At 40.9% G+C, this 27983-nt stretch overlaps 1 protein-coding gene across 4 annotated transcripts in view; it reads right to left on the reverse strand.

The window, feature by feature from the left end:
• Nucleotides 1-5092: 5092 nt before the first annotated feature.
• The window catches only part of METTL22 (methyltransferase like 22), a 39535-nt gene continuing 16644 nt past the window's right edge, over nucleotides 5093-27983 (reverse strand). For 3 of the 4 annotated variants that reach the window (XM_029577026.1, XM_029577023.1, XM_029577024.1), the window contains exons 6-11: nucleotides 26567-26638; nucleotides 25133-25186; nucleotides 19541-19621; nucleotides 17845-17947; nucleotides 13347-13515; nucleotides 5093-7889 (exon numbers count right to left, since the gene is read on the reverse strand). In XM_029577026.1, coding sequence (XP_029432886.1) covers nucleotides 7857-7889; nucleotides 13347-13515; nucleotides 17845-17947; nucleotides 19541-19621; nucleotides 25133-25186; nucleotides 26567-26638 — 512 coding nt within the window. In that variant the 3' untranslated portion in view covers nucleotides 5093-7856. The remainder of the gene's footprint in view (nucleotides 7890-13346; nucleotides 13516-17844; nucleotides 17948-19540; nucleotides 19622-25132; nucleotides 25187-26566; nucleotides 26639-27983) is intronic. The other variant, XM_029577027.1, reaches the window with a different exon arrangement.

Raw genomic sequence — 27983 nt, forward strand, 5'->3', positions numbered from 1 at the left:
TAGGGGAGCTGTTCCATTCCCTTTATCATTTTGGTCGCCCTTCTCTGTACCTTCTCCATCGCAATTATATCTTTTTTGAAATGCAGCGACCAGAATTGTACACAGAAATCAAAGTGCGGTCTCACCATGGAGCGATACAGAGGCATTATGACATTTTCCGTTTTATTCACCCTTCACAGTCGGACCCAGTCTCAGGAAGGAGTAGCGTTGGCCCGCTTTGAACAAACTGGTGCATTAAAGCAAATCACTGAGAAATTAAGTGCTGTGCAGGGCTCCCTTGTGATCCATCGCAGGATAGAGAATCTGGAGAACTTTGATAGACGTATGAATCTTTGTGTCTTAAGTTTTCCTGCGATGGTCATGATTTTGCTGGCTGAACTTTTTAAATCATATTTGGGGGATGTGTTATGCCTGCCATAGTAAAAGCTTTATATCTTCCTAGGGGGAGGAGGGGGTGGCCAGTGGTGAGAATGTCCTGGGTACACCCGAAGCAGGCAGGAAACGTTCTGGACATTACAGCTGTTTTGGAATCAACTGATTGATGAGCTACATTGGGCTACTCTTTTGGTGACGCTTTCCTCTATACAAGCTCGGGACTTGGCGCTCGGCTTGCTAGTTTTTTCTGTTCATATGCCTTTTCTGGCGTTTAAATTTGAGAGTTTTCCCCGACTTCTGCAGAGCCACGCAAGATCATAGAAAGAAATTCTTGGCCATGGGCCAGGAGGTAATCCTTTTGAGAGCTTGGTTTTTTCCCTTGCAAGCGTCTGGTTGTTTTTTTTTCCCCACTGAGAAAGTTGCCTTCTTTGAACCCTCACTGTTACGTTGCTTCATAAATTGCAGGGTTCCCAGCGAGAGTCCTCCTGCTGCTTGATGTCAAGAGTAAGGGTAGTTATGTGGGGTCAATCCTGGGTTATTGCAGATGTTGAGAAGCAGCTATGGGAATAGATTTCCTTTTTTTCCCCCCCTTTTCTGTTCACACTCAGATTTTCTGGGCCTCCACCAATGCTAGTGCTCTAGCAGTTCAGTATGTAACCTTTCCTGCTTTGATATATGTGAATTTGCTTTTTCTTTATCCAATGCTTTTTTTTTTTTCTTGTAGCATGATATGCTTGAATAAATGTGTTGAAATTATAAATAAAAGTTAAAAAATGTGTAATTTCAAAAATTACACAAGCAAGTTGACTTCCAGGCTTCTTGCATTTTTTGTCCTGCAAGTTAACTGTGGCCTAAATATTATCTAGAAAGACACCACGAAATTGTTACTGTGCAAAGTTTTCCAAAAAAGTCTTGAGGAAATAGTTTTTCTTACAACAATCCCTGCCACTCTACTTGATAACAGTTTTCAAGTAGTGGAATAAAGGGATATGTGTTTCCTGACATGATAGGAAAGCAATGTGGGGAAAAAATATTACATTGCATAAAACATGCAGTGCTCTGTAATGAATAGAATCAGCTGTATGTGTATTTCATTTTGCAAGGGAATTAGCCACTGTGATGTTTCTTTGCAATGCGGCTGCTGAAAAGCCTTTTGCATCAGTCCTAAGTGTACTTAAGTAACAATTGGCTTGTGCACCAGAGGGAGTAACGGGCATGAATTTTGAAGATTTGAACAGTTTTCCAAAGGCAAAAATAAGACGACTTGTGTTCTGAGGAACTAAATAAATAAATATGCTAAATCCAAACACAATGTTATCAGACTGGGGCCAATAATAAAGACCAGGGATGTAACTTCACAGCAGAATAGACATCCGGTCTAAAATAATTCAAGCAAACTTACCCGGTTAACTTTGAATCGAACTGGACATATGCAGCAGGTTCCATGTGCCGCTGAATACCCTGGCTAAAGTATACATGGGTCACTTGACCCTGCCTGCCCCACTCCCTATTGGTCTCCAGATCACACTGCCAGCTATTTAAGGACATGAACTGCAGTTATGGTGTTAGTAACAGGAAAACATCAGCTCATTTTATAAGACAGCTAGGTGATGATATCTTTGGGCTGCTACTAATGTAGAATGCATTGCAATCGCTAGAAGACTCACGAATGGCTTTGCATCCTCTGGAGCTATCTTGGCTTCAGTGTAAGGACGTGAAAGTAAAGCCAGAGAGCAAGAGGAGGGTCTATGGTATTGCAACAAGGGGGAAACTGGATCGATAGAATGGGCATTACCATTCTCATCCACTGTCCTATGCAATGTTTATAACCCTACATCACCCTTGTTACGCAATGAGTTTGATTTGGTGACCTTCTCTATTGTAAAGAACACCTTCCAGCTCTCTACAATTCCTATAGGGCACAAGTCATGCTTGTGTGAAGCGATGTTGATATTAGTAACAATAGGTTTAATGCCAGAAAATCCTTCAGCAAATCCTGCAATCTGTTACATTGCTAATCAGTACCCAAGGGAATTCAATTACAGTTTAAGCTCATTTACGACAGCTGTTGGGCTTGGCGCTCTGAAGGTGAAGTCTGTCAAGAGCTAGCTCAGCTTGCTCCATTTCAGCACTATGGACAGGTGCTTTTCCTGCACTGTGCACAATCAATCACTCAAGAAACAAAAGCAGGTTTGAAATACCATAATGAAATGAGAAACTTGGTAGGTCTGCCAGGGGTGCGAAAGTACACAGCTGCAAATTACATTAAATATTTTCTTGATAATGCTGATAATTCAAATTATGTAACAAACGCCATGCACACAGTATTTCTTAAAGCAAATTTAAAAAAAAAAAAAGCTTGTTTTACTTTTAATAATGACATTCTTTATAAAATGAGTGCCCTTAAACCAAACAGAGCCAATAACTGGAAATATAGTTTTTATTGACCAATCACTTTAAGTTATAGAGAGAGTAGGGCTGATTTATCAAGGGTCATTTCCCCATTTACGCTGCATCTGTGCCAGAAATTTCTAGTAAGTCTGACTCGGTTGTGTTTGCGGTCCATCTGGCTAAACAGCGTGTCTTAAAAGAGAGTACGAGTGAGCCACAGCCTCATTGTGGGAAAGCTCTAGCTCAGTTTTACCTTGCCCGGTAGTGAAATTCAGGTTTATCTTGCAAATAAAGTTTCACTAGGCTGCCAGTAACAGAGCGATTTGGAGCACCGGTTCACAGATGGGCTCAGACATGTCCTTGGCTTCTAGGGGCTCCTCACACACTCTTCTCCTGGAATAAAACAGCTGCACAACAGACAGCGCCCGTCCTGATTCTCTCATCCATTATTCAAAGCAAAGTGATGAGGGCAACAGTTTTCTCTTCTTTCTTAGCAAAACAAAAATAAAAATGCAGCACAGCAACGCTATTGGGAGGAAAGCATTGTAGTTTATTCAAAAGAAAGGGGAAAAAGTTTTGAAAAGGGAGGGGCAGTTTTCAGACCACTCACCCCATCTGCATAGTCTGAGTTTTGCACACAGACACTGCACTCATTTTCAAAGGGCGAACACACTTACACTTTGAAAATTACCTAAAGGAAAAAACTACCCACACAGATTTACACCTGCTATGGCGTGCAGGTAATTCTCCTAAAAAAAAAAAAAAAAAAGGTGCGTTTTAGTTTTCAAAAGTATGCATGCAATTCCAAATCTTGGCACAACACACATAATTTTACCAGAATTAATGTATTTGCTTTTATATTCCGGCTTTTGGCACATCAAAGCATTCAGGTTCTGTTGGTAGTGCCCTGTTCCCAGAGTGTTTATAATTTAAATTTGTACCTGAGTCAATGCAGTGACTTGCCCGAGCTGCTAAGGAGTGGCAGTGGGGATTTGAACCTTGGCTTCCAGCCCCCTGCTCTAACCTACTTCTCCACTAGGCATCCAGGGCAATTTTCTAAGAGCCCATCCTATGGATAAAGCACTGTTAGCCATGGAAATTAACCTCCCTATAGATTGTCTACAGGTGACAGTAATTGTTAGATATCTAATGTACATTAATATCCACATCTTACACTATGAAGCTAATTGTCAAAGGGTTTAGACACCTCATTTTGGGAGTAAGGCTCCTAAAATTGGCCCTTTTGAAAAATTTATTAGGGTTGATTCTTTAAATTTAGAACCCTGAAATGTGGGTGGCTACAGGGGCAGAAGTTAGGAGATTAGCACAGATTTTTCAGCAATAGGCACCTAAATATAGGCAAATAAATAGCAGGCCTACATTTAGGCCTCCTAACGTTGATGAATTTTCAACTGAAAACTTTGAATCCTAAATTCTGCTGAAAACAGGTTCCTAAATTAGAATCCTAAATTTAAGAGCTCAGTTGTTTTTTTTTTGGCACATTAGCTTCTCCGATTCAGCAGCAGTTTTAATGGAATATGAAGACAGATGACTTCATTGCAGGTGAAGCCCCCTCCCCCTGTTTCCCTCTGGGAGCTTGCCTGGACAGGTAACACAATTCTGCCTGAAGATGCTACAAAATGGCCACTGCAGGAAGCTGGTTTATGACTCCGCTTCACGCGGCTCTCTCTCTGTGAAGGGAATTACATACGAAATACAAAGCAGTAGTATGAGCACCGAAATATCAGAACTCTGAATTTAGTGAGGTTTACGGGCCGGTCCTGCAGTAAAAGGTTCCCGCCGTGGCATCCACCCCACAAGAGGCTGGCTAGACTGTATGCTCCTGAAATATGATAACAGGATGGGAAATAGAGCTAGTTTGACTGATATTTTAATTTTGTCTAATGCCCATTTTGCTTTTACCTATCTGTAAGCCAAATACTGATTTTAAAAAGTACTTCCCTTGGCCCTTCACATGACGAAGGAGACCCAGCTTGTCATTTTTCTCACTTAAAAGGTAGAACAGGTTTACATTCTTGGGATTTTTTGGGGTGTTATTCTTTTTGTTAGTCATACTTTTCCTTCAGTAGAAATCTTGAACTGGGCAAACGATCAGCAGTGCAGATACTGCTGCAGGCAGAATTTTACCTCATACTTCAGAAAAAGATACTTGGCACGGTTTAGGGGGGATACACGATACCTGGTTGTAGCCCATGCAAATATTTTTCATACCTCTGAACTTCAGAGAATAGAAGCCATAATTAATGTAGGTCACAAGCAAGCACCTCTTAAAAATCATATAGTAAATATTACACACACGCTATACTTCAGATTTATATCTGCTATATTAAGGCATAATAAAACATTCATACCAAAAACAAAGTTATACCAGTATGAGTCTTGCATAGTGAATTCACATATTGTCATATCCAAGACTGCTTTTCAACAACTATTACACATTTATATAAAATCTATAACATTTTTATGCCTACATTCCCTCAGTTATGTTTGCTACAGTTTTTGCAAACATTTTGGTTTCCATAGCTATAAAACCTAATGAAGTCAATATCCAAGACTAATCATTTAAATGGCTAACTTGTGAGTTATCCTAAATGGCCATGAATATTGATCTCAAAATGCTGCAGCAAACATTCAACTTCAGAGATATTCACCCTTTCATAGAGAGTATTACTTTGAAACGTTCTCTTCCTAGCAAGGCTGTCTGTGGGCTGGAGTGAGGCCCAATGTGGTAATGAAATGCAGAGCTTGGTTTCCTGCAATCCGCCATGGCAGGTCAGGGGTCATTCAAAAAGTATCCAGGAAAGAGGTAGCACTGTGACCCACAACACTGCCATAATGGGTTCTGTGTTAGAAAAACTTTTTATGCCTTCAGGAAAAGAAAGGATGCACAACAAGCAAAATACAAGTCAGTGTAATAAATTAAGGATAACACGGCAGCTGTAAATGTAATTGTTTAAGGTGGTAAAAAAAAAAAAATGTATGGACTGCTAATATTCAAAGGAACAGAAATATTAAGGGAGCCAAAATACCAATTTATAAAAAGATGGATGTAATGCTAAGTGTAAGTATCTACATACTAAGAACAATCTTGGAGAACTGTAGACTCTTGTGATGTCTTCTGAAAGAGTAAATGCCTTAGTTTTGTCAAAAATAGTTTTCTGGCAAAATCTATTGCAAAATTTCAAACAAAGGAAGAAAAATAAAAGGATTGGCTGTTATAATTGCAGTTATAAAAAAAACAGTCATCAAGCAAAAAACATACCCAGTGATGATGCACAGGCACCAAAGGAGAGGAGTGGACTGAACCATGGAGCGGGAGCCCCTCGCTAGCCCTGGGAGCAAAAACAAAAAAAAAAAAAAGCCAAGAGCAAACCAGGTGATCCCTTCCCCAGCCTGATGGAGAGCAAACGTGGACTTGCGTGATTTATCGCAGATTTTCACTTGTTTATTGTGTAGGCCAGACTAGGTCCTACTATTCTTGAAAAAGAGAAAAAGAAAATCTTCCAGCAACAGGAGGTTTAAGAGATTATAGTGTATGAAAGGATTGATAAGAGGATCGGTGATGCACAGGAATATAAAGGGTGACTGAGTCACTAGGAGGAGTCTGAGGAGTTCTGGTTTGGAGAGGTGCGAGTAACATCTCCCGGGGAGCTTGGGGAGAGGCAGCCAGGGGCTGGGCTCGGTCTGGGCTCCAGTTTTAAAGGCGGGGGAGGAAGCTGGCATCACTCGCTCCTTTCCGCCATGCTGGACCCCATGGATGGGGAAAGTAGGGGCCAGGGAGCCACAATTCCAGGTTTCTCTCTGCCAGGCAGGAAGGGTAGAGGGCCTCGGGCAGGCCGTTTGTTTTGTTTTCGAGTATTTTCCGAAGGTCCATTTTCAGCTCATTCCAAATGGGACAAACTAAAGCTGGCCTCATTCAGAGGGTTTAGCACATTTGTTTAAACAATAAGTACGTGCATTTGTCTGTGTCGAGAATTCTGGGATAAGAGCTCTTAATGTTAGCTGTTGTATTGTTTCTTACTGAGTTTGCAATTTAACAGCAGGAGGTGGTCATTTATTTTATTAATTGTTTTATGTTTTTACTCTAACATTGGTTTTATTATGTGGTGCTTTTTGCTGCCTGAAAAGATAATCCAATTTGTAGACTAAAATACATTTAGAAGATAAACGTCTCATTTCAGACATCTCTCTCTATAAGCTCTGTTTCTTATAACAAAATACACATAGCTGTCATTAGATCAATGTTTCCCGCTTTGGTTCTCTTCCTTTGAACACTGGTAGACCATACATTATTGTACTAAATAAAAAGGATAATTGTGTGTACGGCTTCCATGTTAATTATGCTTTATAGAACATGCTTGTTTTATGCGTTTGCTCAGTAGTTTTTGCCTCCTTTGGCTTTCCGGCTCAGTTACAACTGGCCTCTACTGCACTACAGCACCCCGAGCCTTCATTCTCAACGAGCTGGAGGTTTTCCCCTATTTTACTTTTTTATTAGATCACTCTGCCAGTTCAGCTCAACCATCGCAATGATGATAGTCCTTCACCAACTGCTAGACCACAGCTCCCTTTCACAACACTGCTAGCATGGATCCTAGGTCAGGCTACGAGGGTTTTAACATAGTTAATACAAAATTAATATTGGAAAAAAGAACAAAGAGCCCAACTTAGGAAATCAGATGGCAGCGGTGGGAAAGGCATTCAATGATCATTTCCTGACCACGTTCCAATCTTTTCAGAACTCATTCTCTTGTAACGGGCTGGTGTATGTTTTCCAACATATAAAACAATCTAGATCCATCCCAATGCTTGGACCTCTTTTGTCTCTTCATTACTTCCCATGGACAGCAGTTCAGGATCAGATTTCAGCACTTGCATGTTCCTTGGAAGAAGGAGGGAAGCATTTGGGCTTGGCATGCTCGATTCGTTTGAAATGTGGAGGGATAGCTCTGGGGGAAAGAAAAAAAAAAAATACCGGCGATATTTCTAAATTTTGCATATTGGTGTTAAAGTCTCTAACATGTCACCATGCTCTTGGTTTGCTTCCCAGGAGAAGACACATGCGTGCATCAAAGTGGTTCAGCACCAATCTCCCACAATTCCTGTTGGAGAAAAAACAAAATGTACAGTTGTACTTCAAGTGAGGTTACTGCCAAACCACAAATAGCATTGGTGTAATTCTGAATACGGACATGGAAACCAGACAAAGTCGATTAGAGCATGACTGATGGCACGAGAGTTGCTAGGACACTTCAAATTTCTATTCAAGATATTTCTAGTCTTGGATTATGCTTTTACTCCGATTTTACCTTTTATTAGATATATGCACCTTCATATTCTACTGTGGTTTGGTTTTATTCACTTTTATTGTGCTCTGTTTTAGCTGGGTTTATTAGTTGGTGTTATTTTTGGGTTGCCTGATGTGGAAGGCTTTTATAATGTAAATGTCCATCTTGAGCGGATTGTTCTGGAAAGGTGGTATAGAAAATGCTTAAATTAATGCGAGCTAATAAGAGCTCAACTCTTGCATTTTCTTCCCTTAAACAAAAATGTGCGATAGCAATACTGTGCGACATGGAGCTTTCTGCTCAAGTCACAGCCATGGGATTTTGAGGGTAGTTTTCAAAGAGATGTAATGTGGATAAAACTGGCCTATAGTTGTGTAAGAGGTCTCTGTGCACGGTCAGTGACTTTTCAGTAGGGTCGAAGACGTGCATGCTGGTGATGCCACACAGGAAAAAAAACAAACAAACCCACACCTACAAAGAGGGGGCTTCAGGAGTGTTCTGGGGTGGGGTTTGAAAGCAATGCACATTTACATATTTTATAAACAGAGTATGCATGTGATGCTTCTACACCAGCTAATCAAGTTACGGAAATTAAATCAGGCTCTTGCCTGCGTGTGTGTGTGTAGGGGGGAGGGGTTGGGAATGGGTCAACTGGTGTAGATCTTGGAAAACTGGTTCTTGCAAGTACACACACACGCACGCGCAAGTATTCTCATAAGCCAGATATGCGCATATCAGCCAACTTCATAACGTAACTGCCTCTATACATAAACAGAGTTATTACATGCATACATTGCAATTATTTGACATGTAAACGATCTGTGCATGCTTTGGGATGCCGATACATGATATTTTATCAAAATGTGCAGTGCCTGCTGCACAGTTTATATCATACAGGCACAACTTTAGATGCATCTGTTTATGTGTGTACGCACAGAGTCATGCCCACTATTGAAGATTACCTTATCTTTGCCCCCGCTATAGTGAAAAAAACCCCCAAAAACCAAATCAAAAGCAATTATTATGGTTTGGATAATGCAGTCTGCATTACTTGGAATATTTTGTAGCTGACCGTGAGGCCTATGTTCGAAATTGCAGCTAAACTCAAAGGTGAATGCATGCGATAAGATGTGTTGTGGGGCACAGCAACAAGTATTATGCATGCTATGTGCTTTTAACTAGCACAATCTCTCTCTCAAGGTAACAGCACTTACATTGCATGTACTTGATCTGTTGCAATTAAGTGCCAAAATCATGCACTAAAGATATCTGAGCATAACTTCGTAAATACACTATTACAAACAATTAACTATACCTTGGGGAAGTAATAGTTAAACTACTTGCGATAATGTCTGGAGGAAGAGTGCATGAACACTTTGTCTACTGGGCTCGTTTGCATATAATTCCAGCTTGCATGCTCAACCCGAGTTAAAGCATATACCAAAATCTCACCTTCAGTTACTAGCTTGCGCTCCTTTCATGGTGTAAATACTTGACTACAATGTGTGCCATTCCAGAGACTCTGTCTCTATCTCTATACTCCATTCTATTCTCTCTCCCCGCCTGAAAATGCCCGGAACGGAATTCGTGATAAATATCACAAATTCTGTTTCAGGCATATTGCACAGCTTAATACCAGGAAAAAAGGTGCAGTTATTTCCAGCATTAAAAACGTGAAATAACGTGCATTACGCTATCATAAGCTGAGTTAATGCCCCTCATTTTTATAGAGCCTGCCCAAACCCCTCCTCAACCCTTCCCCTTTGAATATATTTAAAAAAAAAACTTTGCATTCGCGTCACGTGATGAGAAATATCGCATGTGTTATGGCGGTCCCAATGCCTGCAATAACCTCCTAACAGTTTTAAGAATGACTCTGCTAGGCATCTAAATAGAGGTGTTCAGTGGTATTTGAATATTGGCCTCAAAAAAGCATTTGATGGAGGCTTTTGAAAGTAGTTTGTTGGATAAGATTTGTCAGTAGGTTGAATACTTTTGAAGCAAATAGCATTTTAGAATTGCAGAACAAGTGAAAAAAAAATGTATTCCTGTTTTTTTGTTTTTAATGATCCTGTACAAGAGAAGTTTTTTAAAATCCAGAAACAACCATTTCCTTATTTATCAGCATCAAAAAATAAAATTTTGATAAAGTGCTGAATTTCTCTGTCAGAGTTATGTTTGGATCTACAGCGTTCTCCATGGAAAACAAAACAAACAAAAAAAAAAAAAAAGCTTGTGCATCTGTTATAATTCAATTGCCAACTTGCTTTTTGTACTGAAACATTTGTTTGAATTCTGGAGTTACTAGTCAGTTTAGTGGTTTATGGGTGTTATCCATCAAGAAGTATGAAGTCTTAAGAGTGATGCACTGCCAGACTTGGCTTTGAGGGCCATAAAACAATGTGAAAGCCTCTTCCCCTGAGAATGCATTATGGAAATGCTCTCAGTATATATTAGGAACTGTTCTCTTGGGAAAAAAACACACAAAAAAAAAACAAGCACACAACATATCTTAAAGCACTAGTACAGTCAAATCAGAATAGATACAAACCAAGAAAAAAAACAAAACCCAATTTAACCATTGTAAAAAGATAGTTCAGAAATTCAAAACAATATTACTCCGATAGTCTAGCAGCTGTACTGTATGTCACCAAATAGGAAGCTGGAAGAGAATTCTAGACTAAAGGGCGAATTTTCGAAGGACTTATGTGCATAAAATTAGCATATATGTGCATACTTAGCTTGTACTCAGGTAAGTAGTGTTTGATACACATGTATTTTTGGTATCATGTGCACAATTACCTGAACAATGGGGCAGCTTGTAGGGGGTGTTCTGGGGCAGGGCCAAGAGGAACGTACATAAAATTGCTATTTTATAAAAAAGATTTATGCGAATACATTAGACAACTTATTTATGCAATTTTACACCTCCTAATTAACTGTTTATCATTTAGACTACGTGTCTGATATTGTTGGTTGGGAGGTCTGGGTGAACTGGAGTGGGGAGTTCAGGGTAAAGTATAGGAGGGTCTTTAACTGGAGATGGACTGGGTGAACTGGTGAGGTATCAGCAAACTGGTGATTTCAATTACACGCATGTTTTAAAAAGAGACTTCCAAGTTAAAAAAAATTTGCATAAAATTATTTTTTATGCAACTTTTTTTTTTTTTTTTTAAACATGGAAAATATATGCATGCATGTGTAGAAAACATGTAGAGGAAATGTGCGCTTTCAATACATTGCAGATATTCATGCATAACCGGCAACATGCACGTATTTTATGCAGATCATAAAGTACTGTACGGTTCCTTAGCGATAGTTTTGGTTCCTTGTAAACCGGGGTGATATGTATACTATACAGGAACCCCGGTATATAAATTCTTTAAATAAATAAATACTGTAGTAGATCTCTGCGCAGCCATATATGGCGCCGTGTGAAGTTCTTTGAAAGTTTCCTTAGTGGAGTAGCGACGGCTCACCGACACCGGAAGAGGCGTATAGAATGGGTGCTGTGGACTCCATCACACGGTGGCTGAAGAGGCCCTGGGTGTGCACCAGAGACCGTGTTTGCATGTATGGAGAGAGTGCGCGCGCTAGAGAGCACCTTGAAAAGAGAATTAGGAAGAAACCAAGGGGAAAGAGGAATAAAGACTGGGACCAATCAGCTAGAACAATTAAAACATCAGATAAAAGGTTAAAAAAAAAAAGATTTGACTTTTTAGTGATTACAATATGCCATCTTTGGAAATGTACATGTCTTCTATTTTTGTATTTATTTATTTTATTTATTTGAGATTTTTCTATACCGGCATTCGCGATGGAAATCGCATCATGCCGGTTTACAATTAACAAGGTGTGACAAAAGGAAAATTAATAAGAACATTAACAGGTGCTAAAAGAAAAAAATTGCAGTTACATTAAAACAGGGACATAATACAACTTGGAACGGTGAAATAGGCGATAGTAATTTAACAGTGAAAAATAAAAACCTGCCTATTTAAAAGAGATTGTAAAATTAAGGAATTGGCAAAGATGTTGATTACTCTGTTGGGTGGTTGGGTTTCTCTTTCTTCAGTATTCTATTGTTCACAGTCTGGTTTCTCATTTCAGTTTTGTCTGCATGTGTTTCTAATTTGTAGTTCCTTATTTCTGTATCAGTTAAGGGTAAGTCTGTGTGACCGATGTGCAGCATTTCTGTTAATTTCTCTGTAAGGATTTGAGGCAGTCCAGCCTGTTCTGTTACTCCAGTAGGTGGTATATTAGTATTCTAGTATAATATCTGCAATGCTGTCTTTTCATACACGAAGATGCTTGCTGTTTGAGTCCTAAGAGTTAGTGCTGTTATATGTATGGTATGGCAAGGTTCTAGGTGTCTTTTTTTGCAGGGGTTTGTGTAACTTCACAAAATATTTTAACAGTGGAGGGATTTTGTTTTGCTGATGCGATACCAGAATTTGAATATATATATATATTTTTTTTGCACATTGGATTGTAATGCCAGCTATCCTAGTTCTGCTCTTCACTCGCTCTTATGAATTATTGCTATTTTACCGTAGTCATGATCCCTGCCTTTCTGGAAAGAGGATTCATAAAAATACATTGATATTTGTTTTATTACAAGATTGACTGGATTGGAGGTTTGTGTGTGTTTTGATTTTTACATGATATTCTTGTATATTCATGAACAGCAATAAATATAAAATAAAGATAAATAAGGAATTTAATGTTGGAAAGTGCTTGAAATAATTTGAGTTTAATATTTAAGAGTCTCTCTCATTTTGTATGACAATTGTTACAGAGTACTTAGAAATCCATTGTCTGGTGCAAGCTAAGGCATTATTTAAAATTGATTAAGAGTACAACTAGGAGGATTCAGACCTGTATGCCTGTTGTCCACCCATGTTAACCTTGGGCCCAACTAAATAGAAGTTCTTAAGGTTTTTAGGTGGAGTATGGAGTACAGGGGCAGAGAGGTGCAGGTACCAATCTAAAAAACTGTGCTGGTTTCAGAATGGAGCCACAGCATTTCTCAGCACGATGCTCAAATTAAATTCAGTTCAGGTTTGGACCTTCCTGATGTGATGACGGACCAAGCTGGAACAAGTTTCCAAGTGGGCACGATGCACAAGGAGGGATCGTACCACATTCAGAAGATTTTAGGAATTCAGAACAATGCTAGATTTTTTTTTTTTTTAATTGAAAACATATTGCAGTCATTTCTGTAAACATTAAATATTTGAAAGCAGCGTTTCATAAAATAACTGCACTTACCAACTGCTCAACACGCTCGTAAACAAAGAACTGGGGGAACGTTGGCTCAATAGGCTTTGCAGTGAATTTCATCTTGCCATCTGTGATATCCTCCAGATCATGCAAACACTTTCGAAAATGATTGTAAGCATCGCAGCTGATGTCCATGTGCCTTAACGTGAAGTTCAGTCTGGGGGGGGAAATAAATCAATCACTCGTGACAAAGTGCAAGAAGGTAATGCTATGTTTTAAACTTGCTTTCTGATCCTGGCATTTTGTATTCTTTAACAAAAATTAGAACATTACAGTAGGGTGAGAGAGCAAGAGACTGGTAGAAGTTGTTAAAGACGGGGAACGTTCCCTCCTCCAACAGCTTAGTCGGGGCATTTCACTTCTAAACTACGTCACCTGATATTCCAGATTTGGCTCCAGTTTTGGGCATCCAACTAGGTATTAGGTAGAAACCACCAAACACCAAACTTCCTTAAACCTGGCAAAGCTCGACTTCGGGATGACCACCTCAGCTCCTTAACTATTACAACCATAACAAAAAAGTATTGAAATATATAAAAATGAGTGGCCGGGCTCATGGAATCAAGGCGTCAACAGTAGAATGGTCTGTACAGTTAAGCTTGTGACTTAGCCGGGCAAGCTGCGGGCTTTTAAAATTTCAGATGCTCTAATCGTTTCCAAGATATCTGGCTAAGTAGCTACTCGGATAAAATTTATCCAGATAAGTTAGCTTGCAGGTTTGTCCAGGGTGGAGTTATATGGCCAGTTCCAAGGTTGTCTCAGAGAGCATTCCTAAATTCAGCCAGGTAAGTTCGGCTATATTTGGCTGCACACCTAAAAATCGAGAACATTCCACTAAATATCCCAGACAGGTTATCCAGCTAACTTTCACTGGATATCTTGTCCGCTCCCTACACTTCTGAGCATCGGCTTTTAATGTATTTGTTCAAAGCATACATTTCTAAATTATAATTTTTCTATGCTGCTGTGCAGTATAAATATCCTCTCAAGTTACTTCTGGAGTACTGCGCTAACTTCTAAAGCCGCCACCAGCACTGTATATTTTTTATTACTGATGTAAATAGCATACAACGTCAGGAGAATTTTCAAAGGATGTACGCGTGTAAATGTAACTACTGCCGAGGCAATTAAAAAAAAAAAAAGCCATTTACGTGTGTAAAGCGCACTTACACGGGTAAATCCTATGAACAATTCAATGGCCTATATTACTGGCGTAAGAGGATTTTTTGAAAAAATGCACACACTTGAGTAAAAACAGTTTTACATGTGTAAAAGCTTTTTAAAATAAGGCCCATTACTGCAGCAGCTTTGCTCTCTGTCCATTTCCGTTATAAATTCATGCTTTCTACGCTGCTAAGCAAATGTTATTTGAACACACACAGGAGCTGGTGGAGCTAAATTACCTATAGATGTTCCTTAGGGAGACACAAAGGTTGTACTATTTTTTTTTTTTTAATACAGTCTGTATTCAAATGAACCATCCAGTACCCCCAAGAGTCTGCTGCCTTGGTAAGTAGCAATCATATTAAGCTGAGATATGATTTTTCCCTCAGCTAAAATGTCAAAGCTCTAATTACTTTTAAATTCAAATATACATGATGAATGAAATACACTTATTAAACTCTTAATTGAGCCAGGTTAATGAAGACTTAGTAACAGGGCTTCCCAAACCTGTTCTGCAGCCAGTCAGATTTTCAGGATAACCACAATGAATGTGCATACATTTGCCTATGTCTGGGTCTCCAATCCAAGCAGATTTATTTCTTGCATATTCACTGCAGATATCCTGAAAACCCGACTGGCTAAGGGGAGCAGAGGATGGAGACATTTCTTACCTTTTAATTTCCTTTAGTTCCTCCCTACCAGCAGATGGAGGCAGAGAACACAGCTTTCTCTCTGACACTATCACAGCTATTAACAAATGGTGCAGACCAAAAAAAATAAAATTCCTCAGTATTATAACAAACATTCGTAGATAGAAAACTTGTAACAAATGTCTTTACTTTCTTGCATCTTAAGCCATTCTTGATCCACTCCAGTCTGTTTTTTTGCCCTCTACCTAAAATTGAAACAGCCTTTGCCAAAGTCTCCAATGATCTGTTTATGGCTAAAGCCAAAGGCTTGCACTCAGTCCTTATCCTCCTTGATCTATCTGCTGCTTTCGACACTGTTGATCACCACCTTCCCCATAAAAAGCTCTCCTCACTTGGATTTCGTGACTCTGTCCTGTCTTGGTTCCCTTCCTACATAGCACTTTTAGTGTTTCCACTGGCAGATTCTTCTTTACTGCCAACCCGTTATCAATTGGTGTGCCTCAGGGTTCTCTTCTTCCTGTATACTAATTCCCTTGATATTCCGATTTCTTCTCATGGGTTCCGTTCCAATACCATTTTTATGCTGAATCTCTTCAGGTTTACTTCTCTACACCAGAAATCCAGACCCAGATCTCAGTCTGCTTATCTGACATTGCTGCCTGGATGGCCTACTGCCACATTAAACTCAAAATGGCTACGACAGAGCTCATCTCCCCCCAGAAGCCCACCTCCCCTCTTTCTCCTTTCTCTATTTCTATCAGTGTCATCTTCCCAGTCCCCTCAGCCTATAACCTAGGAGTCTTCCTTCTCTACATATATCCAAAACTGCTAACACATGCTCTCTCTCTAACATCACCAAACTTAACCCCTCCAGCAGCTGAACTCCTCTAGCTTAGCTGCAGAGGTCAAGCCCTGCGATCTCAACCTTCCCTATCAGGAACCTTCCTCCAGCCCAAAGAAATAAAACATTCATAATAAGTAAAAAAACAAAAAAACAATTCAATGATGTGATTGTTTTACATAAATAAAATCAAACAATCTGTATGAAGCCTAAGGGTTCAACTTGACCCAAATCTCACATCTCTAAGGTAGCAAGAACCCAATGCCCACCTCAGACAGCTGACCTGACTATACTACTTGCTGCCTTCACCGACCTGCTAGATCTGAATACATAATCTAGAAAAGCAAAAAAAGCAGAGCAGTCAGGAAAGTTAATGAGACCTTTTGTACGTTCTGAGCAGCTCCACTAGCAATCAAGTTTACATTTTGCTTCTAGCAAATAAGCAGTGAACAGACTGGGCCAGCGGGTCTTTATTTTCTCTGCGTTGTTGCACATTTTTTTGGCATCTGCACTGGTTAGTTTGCCAGTCCCCAGTATGGAAAGCTTCAATTTGTCATATTACCTTCATACGACTGATTCTTCTGCCTGCCGAGAGAAACAAGGACTGAAAATGGTACTTTTCCTGATTTCCTAATATGAAAAGCAAGCCGCATTCTAAAGGACTCTGCAAAATAATGCAGCTGTAGACAAAAAAAAAAAAAAAGCCATTCTAATTTAGCAGCCACTGTGCTGTGCTCACTGTTGCATCCTAATGACACACTCGTGACAACGCAAAGAGGAAAAATGACAGCATGACCGCAGTTGATTCAGGTTTCTTAATTAGGCTCTATTCCTTATTCACGGATACTGCAAATAACTCTCTCTCTCTCTGAGTCCTTTGGTAGCCTTCTAAGGATGACCTGTCTGTGTGCTTCAAAGACTTCATTAAAAAAAAACCAACTTAAGAGTAACAGTTTATGCTCAACACCGTCATTGTAGTTGGAAAATAGAAAGTTATAAAATAAGAAACTTGTATGCGCTATTACCACCGCAAATCCATTCTACTGCAAAGCTACCCTGCCAGTCCTTTCTTAATTAAGTAAGATGAATTTTATTATTTTACGCCCCTGATGTTGGCTCCTAGCACACCGGAGAAAAAGGTTTTTCTGTAAAATGTGCTAGAAGAAAGAACTTTCCCACAGCATCCAATAAGGATGTGAACTTCACATTTTTAAAGTTCAACCAGGTTTAATTCTTCTGGGATATCAAATTCATAAGCATGGCGGATGGCTTCTCTTACTATGTCACAGCGAGCGAGGCTGGCTGTGAGGACCACGAGGGGAGTGAAGTGAGGCTGGACCTCAACAGCCACCTGTGCATGCAGTGGTTTTCTTATATGATAAAAGAAACCATAGTCTCCACCAATGGTCCTATTGCATCCCCCTTTATGAATGTACTATTTGAACCCTCTAATAACATTTGCTATTTCTATCTTGAAAAGTGATTTACAGACACAGTAAAAAAACAAACCAGTCCAACTGCTGTTTCATTATACGAGTCAGTTGAACAATCTGAATGGTTGAATGGCCCCAGGGCTCTATCCAGCATATTATAATTAGGGCCTTTAGTCTTAGGTGTTTATGAATTGTAAAGTTAGGTGTTTTGTCTTCCAGCTCCTTAGGGCTTCTTGGAGTATGCAGAGTGTATTTTCTGGATCGTCTCATCTATTACAATGAAAACACAGTTTGTAAAGCTTAGCTCCTCCTCGTCGCCTGCGAACTGCAGTCCGTCTGGGCTATCGTTTGAAACTTCTGCAGATTTTCTTAGTGTACAATCCCAGAGCAGCACCCACCTCCTTTCTATAGATAAGAAGATAGTGCATGGGTTCTTCGCGTTGTGCACGATGCGATACAACGTCCTGAAGACCGCGTCCGTGAGGTCATCGTCATAGAACACTGCAAAGGAACAAGAGCCAGTCAGACACTTCCTATGGATGGAAGGTTGGGTTCCATCTACGGGATGGAAAATAGAAGCGTAGATGTTTCCTATGTAGGCTTTGTTTTTGATTTTACTTAAATAAGGAAGGACGCTTAAGGGTTCTTAGTTTTTGCACGGGATATTGCCGACCTAAACCCTTCCATTAAGCTTTAGTGCTCGGTGGAGCTGAAACTGACAATTCTAAAATGTATGTGGGAGTGATTTTGTCTCTCCTCCTACACTAATTTCAATTACTTCCCCTGAAAATGGAGTTTATGCATAGCAGAGGGTTTGAAATGCTTGTTCCATGCCAGTGACTAACTCACATTAATAACCAGGAACTATCATTAGCAAGATTCAAAACTAAATGTGATTTTTGCCTTGCCCATTCAGCTGGAATATCAGTTTCATCCTCCTGGTGTTACATTCTAAGCACTGCGCCTATGTGAGAGAAGCGTCCTATAATCATTATTAAGTGATGGCTGTATGTGTTCTGACATAGGTTTACAAATGTTTTTCAAACTATTTTTTTTCTTTAATGATTCTAATATAAGTATACAGTACTTAACTATTCTATTCTTGCCTATAATAAAGACAATTTTAGTTTAAAAGCCTTCATTGTTTTGGATATAATTCGTAACTACAATCTAATATTTACATATATATTAAAGGTGAATAGTCACAGTAAACCCAGATAACATTTAATACAGAGCCAAGCAAAACAAAGTTGCGTTTTAGATAATTTAGTGAACAATAAGGAAAATTATCTATTTCCCCTGCAGACATTAGAACGTGCTATTTTAGGAAGTTCTTCCTAATCAACCCTTTCCATAACAATTACTTTGGAGAGTTGCTGTACTGATTGTCATCAAAAAACTCTGTGCAGGCACCACATTGACAGATGCCAATAGTGTATATATTATGACCAGTGAAAAGTGCATTTAGGAAGATTAACACACAAAACAGAGTGAACAGATTTAGGAAATAAAATTAAAAAAAAGACCTAGCTAGAAGAACAAAAAAGAACAAACAAGGCATAAAATAGGCAAGTTGATATTTTGAACAAATTGCCTGAGAAGTTAAATGAATATGGAAAGGATTTTAAATTATGCATGAATTCAAAGATGCAGAGGAAATGGCCATCTAAGAAGAATCAACATGCCTAATAAATAGATGTACAGGGGGACAGCCAAGGTACATGTTGCTGGCCCTAGCAAAGATAATGCGGTGAAACTGGCATTTTATTGAAATGTTATGATAAATCATTGTTGGGGGAAATTGTCTTATTAGCGCAAATGCAATTTATTGCAGGTGATAAACACACATCGCCACTGTTCTTGCAAATGGGGAAGCACACAGATAAAATGAGATCTAGGAAAAAAAAAATGTTAAAAAAAAAAAAAGAAACAATGAACAAGCAAATATGAGTACTAGCCTGGGGCTTCTACTTTCTGATGGTCTGAAATATCACCATCATTGCGCCATTTATTTCAGGATCAAAACCCCTTTGTTAAGCTCCCTGTGATTCGAGGTGCCGCTGAACTGCTCCAGTTTCAATGGTGCATCCTTACCATCAGCAGCCAGGATAACACTGGTGAGGTCGTACAAATCGGCAATCTCCTCCTCTGACCAGCTGTATGGGGTATCAGGCTCTGTAAACAAAGAACATGGTCTGGCATTTTTATAGATTCTTTATGAAGGGGCTGTGCAAAATTAGGCATCAGGACCATGGAAATGCAGGTGAGAGGGGTGTGGTATTGATAAGTCAGAAGTTGGGGGGTGGGGTAAGGAGGCGGCTAGATTTGCCGAGAGAAGGTTTAGAACAGCAGTATCTCCTAGATTCCTCAAAAAAAGCGGCCAAATACGCAAGTTAAAATTTTCTTCTGGATTTTATTCTACCATCTAAATTATGCAGGTTACTTATAAAATTTTACATTATTGTCAAAAACTATTTAGTTTGACTACTCTTCTTTTTTTTTTTTTTCTGGCCCAGTAACTTCCTCTTGTTCCTTTGGGTTTCTGGCTCCCAGATCCTATCCCAGCTGGGGCTGAGATGCTGGGAGCCTGAGGAAACACCCAGGGTATTTCCTCTTGGTTTTATTCCCAGCTAGATCCCAACCATTGTAGTAACAGCCCATGACAGAGAAGTGGCAGTGGGTGTTGCTGCACTCCCAACGTTCCATGAAGCTGTGAAGGTTTCTTCTACAGCCGCTCCAGCCCCTGGAAAGACCGTCTGGAAAGACGACCCAGGTCTTCTGTATACAGCTTATATAGGTTGGGGAAATCAGGACTGCAGGTTGGGGAGAGAAGTCATTGACAGCCAAAAAGGAAAAACTGTAAAAAAAAACCAAAAAAACATCTTATCTTTGATTTGATGGTGAGATTGAAAACAGCGAAGGTTGAAAAGCCGAATAAGGAACAGAAAACAACAGAGGGGATTGAACTGCATAGAGGGAATTACAACATAAAATGGGTAGATTAAAGTCAACCAATAGGAAAGAGCCAACGTGCAAGATACGCAGTACAGAACAGACATGGAAGACTCTTGCGATAGCATAGCAATGGCATGTTTAAGCAGCTGTACCTAGCAGTTATGTAAATGGACTTGCCAGTGGTTTAACCTAGTAAGGTGCTTTCTCCTTAGATTCTAGCCAGGCAGGTATTTTCCCCTGCATGAACACTATGGGGTAGATTTTCAAAGGGTTATGCGCGCAACTCCGAAAACCTGCCGAGCCTATTTTGCATAGGCTCTGTGGCACGCACAAGCCCCGGGACGAGCGTATGTCCTGGGGCGGTCCTGAGTCCTCCAGCACAGCGACCGTGCCGGGGGATGGTGCGCCGGCAGCAGGCCGGCACATGCAAGTTACGCCTGCCTCAGGCAGGCGTAAAGAAGATGAAGGTGGGGGGGGGGGGGGGAGGGAACAGGGAAAGCCATCGGGGCACACAGGGTGCACAAGTGAGCACCCCCTTGCGCGTGCCGACCCCGGATTTTATAACATGCACGGGGCAGCGCGCGCACTGTTTTAAAAATCTGCTCCTATAGAAAGCATGAAAGCCGTCCTTCAAAAGTTCTTCCTCTCTCATATCCTCTTTCCATTTAAGAAGTCTCAATGGCTGGCATTTATACTTAAAGATAGGCAGACACCCATAGTCTTGGGATGACAATGTTAATCGAGGGTCATGATCCACAAAAAACCCTTGACCCAGTGGATCACACACCAGGATTTTCAACTCCCTCTGCTTCTCTTTATTGTAACATCACGTCTGGGAAAAACAGAACTGCAACGATATAGATCTATCCCCCAGGAAACAGAGGGCATTATTCATCTAGTCAAGAAAAAACAGGCCTTAGCTGCAGCTATTGCTTTGTTTGTTTTTAATTTAGTATCAGAATGGCTCACTGTTTGCTTCATTATCCTTTGCAAACCATTTTAAAACATGCAAAATAGACTGCCCATAAAATAACAGTCTGATAAACAAGGACGTTTGCAGGACTTCTCAAAAGCAGCAGTTTTTTGTTTTTTTTTAAAACCACCACCACAGCTGTTTCTTTCCCTAATTATATTTTAATTGGGGTAGAGGAACTAAATTACATATGTAACCTTGAATCATATGCTACACACCGTAAAGACATGTTAGTGCACAATACTCTTCGTATCAATGAATGCGTGCATTACTTTGATCCAAAGCGGTGTACAATTTAATAAATAATAAACATGCTAAGAAAAAAAAAAGGATTTGTTTTTAAGTCTAGGTTCATTTTAGAGAGGACATTTTTGGGCATCCAATACCACCCAACGCTTTAATTTAAATTGTAATTCCAAGATTTACATACCAACGTGAATTTTCAAAAGGCGTTTGTGTGTGTGTGTAAAATTGGAAGTGGTGTGAAAGTGCCACGGACGCACGTAAGCAAGATTTTACGCAACCTTGACGTACGTGTGCGACAACTGTCCGCGTTCAAGGGGTGGCAGAGCTTCATGCAGAAGCTGCTATTTTGTAAACGGTGCGCGCGCACCCCAAACGTATCTGTGCTTTTACACCTAATTGACATTGCAGGTGTCTTGCCTGCTTTGACACAGCTCTGCAGTTTTTGGGTGGGAGGTGGGTGCAGAAGGAAGGGTGAACTGGTGGCTGCAAGTAAACGCGCAAGTATTTTCACAAGTGACGCACCTGCCTCCACTTAGGTTGTGATGTGCATGTAAAATATATGCACTTTCTTTTTATAAAACGAGTGGAGAAGTTACATGTCCGCACATACTGAAACATGCATGCGTAGCTTGGAGACAGAACTATAGGATGTTTCATAAACCATGTGGGCTCCTGCGTAAATCTCCACAGGCCACGCCCACTTTTGAAGGCTGGGCTCACCAGATCCTGTGTAGAATGTGCCCCGACATCGTAACTGCTCATAGAATAGACAGGACCTTGGTTTATCATCCAAGAGATGGCTAATGATGCTATAACTGCTTTAGATACATTTCTAAATATTTGTACACAAGCCAGATTTGGTTTTTGCACAGCTGATGTGCATGTTGTATTTTTATTTTCTGGCATACTTTGCAAAAGGTATAATGAATAATTCCAAGGAGAAGGAAAAAAAAACCCAAAAAACCCCTCATGTAATTCTGATTTCTTTGTTTAAACAGATTACCTCAGATAATAAATTGATTCAGTGGTTTTAAATTGATGAACTTCCACAAAAAAAAAAAACCAAAAACGAACAAATTTGTATGCAGTTACCTTAATTAAATAGCTGCATGTAAAACATACCTAGAGGTTTGAGGGTTCTTAAGAAAAAATCCCACAAAACTGTTTATTCTTGGAGAGTTCTGCTTTTTATCAAGATGAAATGCCATTCTGAATAAATGCGGAATGGGTTTGATAATTCTTATGGTCGAGACTACGGGATCTTCAGTAGCCGCTTTGAAGGGGAAAAAAAAAAAATGTTTTTTTGATCTGCAATTGTCCCTTAGTGAAATCCATGTTTCTACTGAGGGTTTTGATTTTAAACATGCAGAGCATGGATTCTTTCTGACAAGAGGTTAAACTGAGAAAGTGCAAGCAAGATGAAAACGAGGTACACAAATGATTTTCCGTACCTTTGGTTGTCCAAACAATGTTCTCTCTGACCTAGAGAAAGTTGTTACTTTTGCGACTACTACTGACAAATCTTCAGAGGATGATAAAATTGCTTTCTGAGCGGTATCTCTCTTCCTCCATTTTAGGGATCCAGCCAGTCCGAGAGCATACGGTATCCCCAGTATCGACTGAATGCAAGTCGGGGGTTTTTTGGTTTTTTTTTTTTACATTATTTAAAGAGGCCTATTGGCAGCTGATGAGCGTGTTTGTCCCTACAACACCGCGTGGCTCGCTGGAAACATGCATAGACAAATATTTTTGAGAGTTCTGAAAGTGAAACTAATTTTTCCCAAACAATTTTACAGATTTGTCAGTGATCTCTCAAAAGTCTGATTGGATCCCACCTGGTCCTATTCGCCCTTTGTCAGCTGCCTTTGACAATCTGATAGAACAGGATTTAGTCTTATTGAATTTGATGAAAAGGAAGCTAGTGGTGATGGTTTAATTATGAAGTAGATACGTTTTTAAATAAGTTATCAAGAGAAGGAATTTGTGCATCACTGATTTGTTTATTCTACAGTTGATACGTGGATGCTGTGTTTTTGACGGCGTTTTCTGATATACTTAAATGTTATTCCCACTTATTTTTTAAAGTAAGTATTTTACTGGTTGCAAGGTGGCTGGTAATAAAAACAGAGTAAAGACTAGCTCCTTTTCATGAAAATGGAAGGAGGCGGCTGGGAACTACAGGCCACTTAGCCTGACCCCAGTGGTCAGATGCAATAGGGCCTCCCCCCAGTTCCCTCCTTAATTGGAGGGGACTGGGAAAAGCTTCCCTAACCCCATGCCTAACCTTCCTACCTTTTTCCCTCTCCTCCCTGACCCCTTCCCTATTTTTTTTTGTTTTATAAAATAAACAAAAAAACCCCCCAAAAAAACCAAAACCCTTACCTGCTCTGATGAGTAGAAGTAAGTTACGTGCGCTGGCCGGTTGCTGGCGCGCGCTTCCCCAGGACGGGGTCTAATGGCTGCTGTCCCGGCCGGCCTCTGTCCTGCTCAGACCCCGCCCCTTCTGCATGCATTAGGGCGGGCTGTTTTTAAAATGCGCTCAGCACGTGCAAGGCCCAGCCACATGCATATCCCCCCCATTTTTGCACACACAGGGGCGGATTTTAAATGCCCTCCGCGTGTAAATCCAGGCGGATTTATGCGCGCCGGCGGCCAATTTTGCATAGGCCGCCGGCGCGCGCAGAGCCCCGGGACGCGCGTAAGTCCCAGGGTTTTTTTAAAAGGGGCGGGGGGGGGCGGCGATGCGGGCATGGTTTCGGCCCGGGGGCATGGCCACGGCCTCCGAACCAGTCCCGGAGCGGGGCAGCTGGCCGACACGTGCAGATTGACATCTGCTTTTCGCAGGCGTAAATCGTGGAATAAAGGTAAGGGGGGGGGGGGGGGGGGTTAGATAGGGCCGGGGGTGGGGCGAAGGAAAAGTTCCCTCCGAGGCTGCTCCGAAGGGGGTGGGTTAGGTAGGGGAAGGTGGGGGGAGGGCGAAGGAAAGTTCCCTCCGAGGCCGCTCCGATTTCGGAGCGGCCTCGGAGGGAACAAGCAGCGCGCGCTGGGCTCGGCGCGCGCAGGTTGCACAAATGTGCACCCCGTTGCGCGCGCCGACCCCGGATTTTATAAGATACGCGCGTATCTTATAAAATCCAGCGTACTTTTGTTTGCGCCTGGCGCGCAAACAAAAGTACGCGATCGCGCAATTTTTTAAAATCTACCCTACAGGCTTTTAAAAATTCGGCTGATACCGTCTGGAACAATCTGTCTCATTTGTAATCCACACAAATCTGCTGACTTTTTAGGGGGCTGAATACTTTTGCAAGCCACTGCCTATTTACTCCTGCCTGAGGCATTAAGGAATCACTGTGCACCATATTACGGACAATAATGCACAGTCCTTCTTTAGGTCAAGTGTTTGCCATGAAACCAATGGTGCTGAAAGAGTACAAAGGCAGACATGATTTCACTCCAAATAAAAAAAAAAAAAAAAAAAAAAAAGACAGTAAACAGTTTTTGCAGTTTCTTACCTGTACAAAACTCATTTTTCAGCCAGTCCAGCTCCTTCACTTTCACCTCTGCTCCTGTTTGGTAATATATTTACTTTTACGTATATATATTTTCATTAAGAACTTATCCAAATGAGTTAGGTACCCAGTAAAGAAGAACATGCCCCTGACAGACAGTATCTGCCCCCCCTCCAACCCCTCCCCCCCCCTAAATTTCGTGTCAGTGAAAGCATCATGAGCAACAGGGCCTACACGTCTGGTGCCGCGGGCTCTGGTTCGACAGGGCTGCAGTACTTGGGAGTCAGGAAGAGGGATTAGTACTGACAGCATGTAATGGAAATTTGCACTGATGGCATATAAATGTATATTGTCGTTACACTTAGATTTTTTATTTTTTTTTTAAACTTTGATGTAAACTAGTTTCTGTCTTTATGTTTTATATTTATGATCGCAATCTTGTAAGCCACTTGGAATTTTAGGTAAGTGGTACAGAAATTTTTTAAATAAATATCTTGGTACATAAAGGGCTGAATCTCACAGTTCAGCTGTACATAAAATGGCAATAGTAAAAAACCATGTCTGGATAAAATCGACAGCATATAGCCCTATATTAGGTTGCCAGTAAAAATCTGGAAGATTAGGAGTAAAATATTTTCATGACTTGACAAGGCCACTCATGGCAACTCAGGAACTTTGCTCAAAATAGTACAAAAGGAACAAATTCATCTGTCAGCTTCGCTCAAGATGATAAACCCTGCAATTGTGCTTTATTCTTAAGCATGTATCGGTTTCTGGGATGCAAGATTTGGTTTGAGAGAACTGTTTGCGTGTGTATATATAATTTCATTCCTTTATTTTTGGTCCGGTAGTTTCTTCCTGTTCCTATAAACCGGAACCTGTCTCAACTGGGCTACAGGGCCAAGAGCCTTTCATTTGCAACTACCTGGGGAGGGAGGCCTACTTTACTTTTCTAATCCACCCCCTAAGTATATTTCATGCATATTCATTAAAAAAAAATATATCCTGGTGGTGGGGGGAGGGACTCCGAGGACCTGTTTGAGCACCACTAGTTGAATATCGCAGCCTTTGCTCTTAAAGCCACTTAAGTATGTTCTACCCAAGAAACCCTGAACACAGGAGGAGGTCTCAGCGCCCACAGACGTTCAGAACTCTACACGCAGACAGCAAGGTAGAAACAGCATCTATGGCAAAGGGGATGGTTAGGGACCGAAACGCCGGCCGTACGGAATAAAATCTCTGCCATGAGTGCCATTGCCCTCCTGCTTCGAGATTGACAGAATGAGTTCATGAGTGACCAGGACCAGAAGATGCAGCACTTAACCCCACAGGAAGATATATATAAAAAAAAAAAAAAATACAAAATACGTTTTAAAAGTATCAGCAAACTGGCAACCATAAAAGGGGAGAGAAGAAGTCATTTTGAATGCTGCTTACCTGCTGGATTTCTAAGATGTCTGTTCAGGGCTACGTTTCGTTCGCACATGTCTAGTAGGTCTTCACCAACATCTAGAAATATTGTGATACTTTTAGTATCAAACACTACAAAATACGAGGCCTGATTCAATAATGTGCGCTACCATGTTACCGCAAGTTAACCAGAATTATCCTCCCTTTCTCTAAGCAATGGGATGTCATTAACCATCTAAGCCCGTCTTATTTCAACACTAAAATTCCAGGTGGGCAGATATGTAGAGTCATAATTTTCCAGTTTTATTTTATTTTGGTAATTTGTAAAATGTTTTTATTGTACCTTAGGATAATGCAAGTAATATATTTTTGTTAAATAGTGAATAGGCCCTATTTGCTATAAATGTAAGCTGCATTAATGGATGATTTTAATAATACACATTATAGCAGACAATTTAATGCACTGCCATGAATAGGCCCACTAGTAACAAATGCATTCTTTCATTTTCTCAGAAAATGACTAATGTCAAGATTTCAGACCCAGTTTGGGACCTATGGGCTCAGTAAGCTTCCCATCGATCCAAAACAGGAGAAAACCTTTAGGACATAGGCTCCAATATTTCAGTTGTGTTTCTCAGTGCTGCTAGGGGACAAACTAGTTATTATATAGTTAAAAGAATGACATATATTATATTATATGTATACTAGCCGTTAGGCCCGATCAAAACGTCACGTCGGTCAGAGCCACTCTTCTCCACAACTTCTTACCCTTCCCACTTATTCATATCCCGTTTTCCTTCCATCTCCTCTCATCTTCCCCTTCCTTCCCCTCCCACCTCATCCACCCCCTCTTTTTCTCTTCTACAGGGCTGGCTGTACCCTGCTGAACCTGTGAGATGCAGAGGGTGAGGGGCGCCGCTACGGGGGACCTGCCTCTCTCCGTACCTCCCTCCCTGTGTACTGTGGCTTCTCACTGCTGTCCTTCTAGCCGTAATGCCCATTAAAACTGGCGAGATTTGCTGTGCTCCAGCCGTCCCAACTCCCTCCCCCCTTCCCCGGCGGCGGAGGGACGGGTTCAGGCTGTTGGTCCGACCTCCTCCTCTCCCCTCCCACCCCCAGCACCACGAAGGGCTGGAGGTGGTGGTGGTGGCAGGAGCTGCAGCAGCCGAGGGGGATCTGGCGAGGCGGTGTCAACTCAACACTTCGGTGAGAGATCTGTCTTCCGCTCATGCGTGGCCCCTCGGTGAGAGCTACAGAGCAGCTCTCTACTGCGCATTCGCGGCACGTCGGTCCCAGCTCCCTTACAGGTATGATAGAAGTAGGAGTCGTGGCTAAAAAAAGTATTAAGAATTCAGAAGCTGCCATACTTGAAATGATCAAACAGATGTGTGCTCCACTGATAGAATAACCTGGGCTGAGCAAGGGTAAATGGCACTGGCCTTAC

This window comes from Rhinatrema bivittatum, chromosome 14 (assembly GCF_901001135.1).
Source record: "Rhinatrema bivittatum chromosome 14, aRhiBiv1.1, whole genome shotgun sequence".
NCBI classification, from domain to species: domain Eukaryota; kingdom Metazoa; phylum Chordata; class Amphibia; order Gymnophiona; family Rhinatrematidae; genus Rhinatrema; species Rhinatrema bivittatum.